This window comes from Pygocentrus nattereri, chromosome 22 (genome assembly GCF_015220715.1).
Source record: "Pygocentrus nattereri isolate fPygNat1 chromosome 22, fPygNat1.pri, whole genome shotgun sequence".
Taxonomy (NCBI): Eukaryota; Metazoa; Chordata; class Actinopteri; order Characiformes; family Serrasalmidae; genus Pygocentrus; species Pygocentrus nattereri.
The window spans coordinates 6,567,556-6,575,414 of NC_051232.1; the positions used below are offsets into that span (position 1 = coordinate 6,567,556).

Here is a 7,859-nt window from a genome sequence, read left to right on the forward strand (position 1 = left end):
AAGGCCGCCAACGACCACCAGTCACTCCTGGAGGATCAGCTTCATCTTCACCAGCTTCACAGGAGCCACCGTGAAGCTTCGCTGACAGCTGGGATCATCACCCAGAATGTGTTCGAGCCGTAAAAAGGCCGCGGTCACTTCTTTAAACTTGCTTTCAGACTTTTGACTGTGTCAGCTGTGTGAGCAAAGCCATAGAGCATTTGTGAAGAGCACACAGTAGTTTCAGCGGATAGAATCAAGCACTTAAATAAAATAAAATTTCCATCCATCCATCCATTTTCTAAGCCGCTTCTCCGTCAGGGTCGTGGGGGGGTGCTGGAGCCTATCCCAGCAGTCTTCGCGCGGAAGGCAGGATACACCCTGGATGGGTCGCCTGTCCATCGCAGGGCAGACAGATAGACACAGACAGCAATTTAGCATGTCCAATTGGCCTGACTGCATGTCTTTGGACTGTGGGAGGAAACCGGAGAACCCGGAGGAAACCCACGCAGACACGGGGAGAACATGCAAACTCCACACAGAGAGGGCCCTGGTCGCCCGGCTGGGGAATTGAACCCAGGCCCTCCTCGCTGTGAGGTGACAGCGCTACCCACCACGCCACCGTGCCGCCCTAAAATAAAATGTAAAAAAGTATTAATTTATGTAATTAATGTATATAAACAGCGCAGCTTCTGCACCAGCCTTGTGCTCCAGTTTGTCGAATCCCGTGCATTTATATGAACAACTTTAGCCGAAGGTCATCTGATCATTTTACATATTTTCGTAGATTTTAGTTTCAAAACTAATGCGTCTCATTTGTTTGTTAAGCTGGTCAAAAGTGGAAACGTTAAGGCAAATAAAATAAAAACCAGAGGTGCTCCAGAGCGTTCGTCCATGTGCAGACATGCTCATTAAGATGGGCTTAAATATTTTTTTCACTATGCACAAATGTTTTTACAAAAAAAAAATATTTCAATGTTTTGAACATTAACCAGTTAGTGGCCATGCAGTTTTAAAATGCTTTTTTTAAATCTGAATGTTTAGACAAATTATTTGTTAAATTACTTTATTATATTGCCTGGACCAGTCATTAATGGTCAAGCATTTATTGGTAACAGGTTGTCACCATTCACTATTACTTTCTTGATCTGGACAAGAAATTTGGTGTAACTGAACCTTTGGTTTCCAGACGGTCGCTACAGGTAGCTGTTCGGTGCCACTGTGTGAACAGGTGTAAAAATTTGTTAGTTTTTTTTTAAAAGGAATAAATTCAGGCCTGTCCACTGTAGATTTTATGTCTTTAAATATGAGTAGTAATACAGCACAATATTAAAATAATAGTAATACTAATTTTGGAAGTTTAAGATCCAACCCTAATTCCCTGGAAACGTTGTGATGTTTATTGCAGTGCAGTGAAGATTTACCAAACGGAGCCGTTCAGGAGTCCAGATCGGACCAGGAGAGTACAGAAAGCAACGAGGGTGAGTTTCCAGCACGTCTTCGCTCATTTCTACCGCTGCATTCACTCATAAACCCATTCAGGCTGTTCTGAAACTCTGTTTGTGGGAGTTATTTTTCTTGGTCTCTCTCTAAACGTCTTCCTGATTCTGCAGTTAAAAGCACTAAATCGGAGTCCATAGAGGTGGTGGACTCTCCGGAGGAGGAGCGGGAGGCAGGAGCTGCAGAAATGGAGAGGAAGGAAGATTCTGCTGCCCCCGCTGCCCCCCCAGGTCCAGAAGCCCCTTTAGCACAGGAGAGTGCTCAGGGGTTTGCGTCTGCCACTGCCAGCCCTCAGACAGACTCTCCTGTTATGGTCAATGCTGATGTACGTCCCTTTCCGTCTAGATCTCTTCTGAAACGAGGCTGCGGTCATAGGCAGAAGTTAGACCAGCCCTGGTCAAATGATTTAGGTGAAAATAAGTGAAACGCATCCTCCACAAAGAACTGCTGACGTCCAGAGAGGCCATGAGCCGTTGCTGTAATTTTCTGGATTGTTATGTTGAGATCACAAGATAAATTCTTGTAAGTCGCTCTGGATAAGAGCGTCTGCTAATTGCTGTAAATGTAAATAACTTATCCCAAAACATTTAACTTGAAATAACTCATTATCTCAAAATAACATAGGAAATATATATATATATATATATAAAATATAGTATGTCTAACTACCTCATAGCCTCTCTTTTTTTTTTTTTTTTTTTGTATTTTTTTAGTGCACATTATCTTTTATTTTATTTTGAGATAAGTATCTTGTTATTTCAAGATAAGATAAATTACTTAGGACCACAAAATAACATCTTAAAATAACTTAAGATAACATGGTGACTTATTTCAAGGTAATTTTATCCTGAGATAAAAGATAAATTACTCTGTCTCAAAATAACTATCTTGAGATCACAAGACAATTAACTCGTTATCTTACAATAACTTATTTCAAGATAAAAAGGTAAGGAACTTATTTCTAGATAATTTTGTCGTGAGGTAAGATAATTAACTCATCATCTCAGTAAAATTTAAAGAAGAAATGTTATTTATTTTATTTATTTTTGTTTTTAGTGAGTATTTTCTATGTAGTTTAACATGCAACACACTATAAAATGTGCCATGGCTTTTGCACAGGCCTCGTTTTATATTGTATTTTCTTCTGATGTTTTAAAGGCCGCAAATAAACTGTAATTGTGTATTAAAACAAGCACAAGTGAGTTCTTTGTAGACAGTGTTGACTTTCTTTAACAACATCAACGAACGATGTCACTTGACCAGGGGTGCACAAACTTTTGCATATGCCTTTATATCCCTGGACTTGTTTTGATTACGTTGATTTTTAGGGAACTAAAGTAATTAAACTGTGATCATTTGAAATGCAGGAGGTTGGATCCGGAAACGCGAGTCAGAAATCGGACGAGGAGGATTTCGTGAAGGTTGAAGACCTCCCTCTTCAGCTGTCCGTGATGTGTGAGGTCCGTGATGTGAGAGGATGTGTCTGGTTATCGTAATTGCGCTGATACTAGTGGATTGCTTGGGAATGTACATCAGTTGTTTGATAGGAGAATAAACTGATTGCTGGTGTCTGCAGTTTTATCTGTACTAACTACTGTTTGCGTGTTCAGGAGGAGCTGCGTAAGAGGATCACGGCCGAACAGAGGAACAATAACCTCTCTGCAGAGATTCTGAACGGGGCTACGGATGGAATGACTGGACTTGTGGGCAACGCACACGCTCTCAAAGAGCCAGGTAGCTCCAGTCAGCTCTATTCTGCTCCACTACACAGCGAACAAGGAGGGTCTGGCTGCAGACATGCACTCTCAGCCTGACGTGCACCGCCAGCCTATTAATGGCTTCAGTGGTTTTGCTAAATTGGCTTGATGGTGGCTTGATGGTGGCTTCTGCATGCGATGTCACCGGGGCTGAGAGTGCAGGTCTGTAGCCAGACTCTATTGCAGCAAGCAGTGAGAATACAGAGGACTGTTATAAAACTGTCTTTCAATGAGACGGAGGGGAATTTCAGACTGAAATGCAGCCTGCAATACATTTTTACACCTCTCCTCAGTGGTAAAGCAGGATGAGGGAGTTTGTAGTGGCTGGTATTTTCTACAAAGCTGCAAATATAAAGTAAAACTTTTATACATGTAGCTTCCATTTAGTAATGTAGTTTGTTCTCCTGTTAGTGCTCTTCCAGTGTAGAGGAGACTGAGGAGAATTGCCATTCAGGATCGTCTTCCAGGATGAATAGGTTTCTGTGGAGCTTTTTATTCACTGTAGTTTGTAAATGCTGAATCGTTTTTATACAGGAAAATGATTAGAAATCACAGAAGAGCGTAAAACATGCTGCTCTCGTGTTTGAGCGCCTTTTAAGCTCATTATAGGACTTCCAAATAGTGTGTTGTGTACAGTTCTGACGTCAGTGAGCGCGAACCACCAATGAGCTGATGAGCTGGCCAGCCAGTAATGCTCGCATCCTAGTGCCTAAAACTGCTGTTCTGTCTTTTTTTGTGCACAAAAACACCCGTTTTCCATAATTAGAACTTCCCACATAAATGGCTAGAAACATTTCTTTTTTTAGCCATTTAGGTCTTTTTAACCCACTTCATCTCTTGGGCCATTTTTTAGAAGTGGTTCTGCCACCTTTGCCGAATAAATGGACTCCCAAAGCACCACTGGTTCGTGATTCAGGTGTTTTAATGTGGATTCTGATGTCTAATTGGATTTATTGCAGAGCAGTTTGTGAAACATTGACTAAAAATCATTGTAGTTGTAGATTTATCAGTTTTTTGTTTTTTTTTTTTGTGAGGTGCCGCAGGTCCAATTTTATCTGTTCCATCTTAATAAATCTCAGAAAAACTGAATGTCATGATGCGTATGGTGTGTTGTGAAAACGTCTAAAAGCTTTGCGATGCATTTTTGCCGTATCATCCATCTCTGTCCTCGGCTTTCATGTTTCTGTTCTTTCTGCAGAAACCATCGGAGCCCAGAGCGCCTGAAAACGGCCTTTTTAACAGCTCGTCCTCGCGGTGACACTACAGAAGGATCATCTTCACTCTTATCCAATGTGATTTGACTCTTCACCACTTCATCTTGGAGCATAAGTTCAGCCGAAGCCTTGCCGACGTAGAGCGCTGTTGCGTTTCAGTGGCGTTTATCCAAGCTTATTTTACCGGCTCACAGGTCAAGGCTCTGTAAGTCTTAGCTGATTTTACGTTGAATGTTTTAGAGCGGTTCTAGACCTTCTATGAAAAGGGGGAGTGATTTTTACTCTGTGTTGCTCTTATTTTCCTCTTCTCTTAAAGCCAAGCCTCACACTGGAAACGTTTTTACCGTCGCGGCGGCTCCTGTTACGAAACCTGAAGTTCGTTTTTTTTTTTTTTTTCTTTCTTTCTCTCCCTCTACGTTTCGTCCTTCCTTGGCATGTTTTATTTTTGTTTTCTTTTAACTCTGTGCCTGACTAAACGGCCCACAGCCTCCTAAATATGCACTTTTGACCCTGGAAAAAAAAAACAGGTTATAAACATGAAGGCTTAAGGTCAGCTGGATGTTCAAGACCCTGGAATCAAATTGAGGGCCGTTGTTTTTTTTTCTGGTCGTCTCTCAAATTGGCTGAACGTGACCGTGAACAGAGAGCTGGTTTTGGAGGGGAAACGTGAGCAACGATCTGCGCTTCTTTCTCCTCCGTGTCCCATGTGGGTGAAGTTTCGGCCTTAATGCGCTCTTTACTGTGTGTGTTCGCTCTACATTCTTACCGTTTCCTCTTTCTTTTCCCTTCTTTTTAAGTCTTTCTCAGTGCTTTGGGTTCTCTCGCCCCGTTCAGTTGTTTTTCTTGGATGTTAATGACAAGGTTTTAAGAAAATTAATAAAATGTTAATTTTTACCTTTTCCCTCTGAAGCTAGCCCAAGCGTCTTTATTTCATAGAACAATGAAGAGATGAAGGGAAATTCCGTTTTTCAGTACTGCTGCGTACTTCAGTCATCCAGGGAGGCTTGCTGTGAAATGGCTCACTGTAGACTTTTCTCTACAGTGGTGGCGATGGGAACCAGGGGTCGCCATGACTGCAACACAACTAAAGCCATTTTATTTACGATCCAGAACCACCAGAGAACCTACAGAAGGTCTTCTGTTTGGCCTCACAACCCCTTCCATGTAGCTCTCCACCATCAGTGAAGCAAAAAAAATGTACTCCATTTACTGTATAGGAGCACTTTGTAGTTCTACAGTTACAGACTGTAGTCCATCTGTTTCTCTAATACTCTGTTACCCTGTTCTTCAGTGGTCAGGACCACCATGGACCCTCACAGAGCAGGTACTATTTGGGTGGTGGGTCATTCTCAGCACTGCAGTGACACTGACGTGGTGGTGATGTGTCAGTGTGTGTTGTGCTGGTCCAAGTGGATGAGACACAGCAGTTCTACTGGAGATGTCAGTGTCGCTGCTGGACTGAGAACCAAAAATATCCAGCCAACAGCGTCCTGTGGGCAGCGTCCTGTGGGCAGCGTCCTGTGGGCAGCGTCCCGTGACCACTGATGAAGGACTAGAGGACGACCAACACAAACTGTGCAGCAGCAGATGAGCTGTCGTCTCTGACTTTACATCTACAAGGTAGGAGTGTCTAATAGAGTGGACAGAGAGTGGACCCAGTGTTTTAAAACTCCAGCAGCTCTGCTTTGTCTGATCCACTTGCACCAGCACACTGATTCTCTGCAGTTATCAGATTATTATACTCGTTCCACACGAATGCCAGAATTGGCCCACAAATATCGACACACATCAAAGCTGTAAGGCGTCTGGCTGTTCTGCCCGGTAATTAAAGGACACTCTCATACCAAAAGCCAGAATCGGCCCAGAACCCTCTGCTGTATTGGGAAGTGACGAAATAATGGTCACATGCAGGCTTACACTGCTGCACACAGAACTGACATCATAAGACCAATAGGCTTTGGTGGACTGTGGCTACAGTTTGATTGAGGTGGGGAACACACATTGGGTTTGGTGGCAGCTTTTGAAAACCGCAATCTTCCTCAGAGAAAGGCGGATCAGACCTGGTGGTCCTAGTACGAGCGTGACAGTGACAGAGTGGCGTCATGCTTCAGCTCTGTGGAAGTTCTGGGCTGATCATCTCTTTCAAAGGGGAAACGGAGGCTTCTTTTCTCTGTTCTTCTGATGCTGGAACTGGTCTAAGAGGCCATGCACCTTGCCTGTGGGTCATTTTCAGGGACCCCCTTTTCAGCTGTTCTTGCCCGTCTGGGATTTCTGGAACATCCTAACATGACAAGACTCCCTCCAGGACGGACTTACGAGAACAAACGATAGATGGTCAGCGGTGTTTTTTTAGTTTCTGGGCCCTGAAATCCTTCAGAAGCTTTATTTGTCCACATGCACGACGGCCGATGTGGATAAGTGTGGACATTTGTTAATATAATTGAAATACAGTCCGAAATACAATCCGAACACTAAAATGTGGTTCAGCATGTTTTGCCATGTTAAGCAAGTATGTTTTTAAAAGTAGGGAGAAATATTACACATGGAAATGTTGATCAAATACAACTGAAAATGTATGAAAAGAGCCCAAATCCTGTCTAATGCACCTCACTGTTTGATACCTATGGAAATGTCCAGTATCTTCACTTTAAATATGATCAGATCTACTTTTAACACAATAAAAGTGGGTGTTTTGGGCGTTGATGCTCTGTGATGCTCTGTTACACGCGCTCCTATGATGGCCTCACAGTGACTGAACTCAGGAAAAACTCTTCTGCTGTTAATCTTTGACTCTAGTGCTGATCGCACGGAGCACCGAGTGCACTGATGAAGTGAGAACCCATTTATTGTTTAAACGGAGGGGCTGATAACTTATATTTTTATCTAGAACTGGACTAGTCAGCTAGCTAACAGGCTAAACAAGTCCATCATTAATATCACAGACTTGATTAAAGCACTTACGATATGATTTACTGTAAAACAGTGAAAAATATAAAAAGTCACGAGTGAAAAATGTAGCTTGAGTGGCTCACACGCTTCAAATGTCCGTGTTTCAGTCAGAAGTCGCGTCAAACCCAGACTTAATCCAAACGGCCCCGTACTTCTTAAATAGTGTTCTAGCTATGAAAGTTTAGAAATTCTAGCCTCTACGGCCAAACAGTGCATCATTTATCGTGTGTGTCAGTCCCAAATGACTGATTCTTAGCTGTGTTTTGCTCTGTTGGGCTGCAGCATCCAGTATTTAAACTCCTCCGTAGTGCATTCTATAGGGAGCATTGAGCCGTTTGAGATTCAGCCCCAGTGTGAGAAAAGGGCAGCGCTGGATTTGTGCTGAATAAGACTCACGCTGGTAATTTGGTGACCAAAAAGCACTCATAACAGTGACCGGTTTTTTGCAACAAACAGTGCC

General features: G+C 42.8%; 1 protein-coding gene across 6 annotated transcripts in view; it reads left to right on the plus strand.

The window, feature by feature from the left end:
• The window catches only part of pcm1 (pericentriolar material 1), a 56,816-nt gene extending 51,457 nt beyond the window's left edge, over nt 1-5,359 (plus strand). For 4 of the 6 annotated variants that reach the window (XM_037532857.1, XM_037532855.1, XM_037532856.1 and 1 more), the window contains exons 35-39: nt 1,388-1,460; nt 1,593-1,804; nt 2,847-2,939; nt 3,090-3,213; nt 4,435-5,359. In XM_037532857.1, the coding sequence (XP_037388754.1) occupies nt 1,388-1,460; nt 1,593-1,804; nt 2,847-2,939; nt 3,090-3,213; nt 4,435-4,460 (528 nt within the window). In that variant the 3' untranslated portion in view covers nt 4,461-5,359. The remainder of the gene's footprint in view (nt 1-1,387; nt 1,461-1,592; nt 1,805-2,846; nt 2,940-3,089; nt 3,214-4,434) is intronic. The other 2 variants (XM_037532852.1, XM_037532854.1) reach the window with 1 other exon arrangement.
• Nucleotides 5,360-7,859: the final 2,500 nt, after the last annotated feature.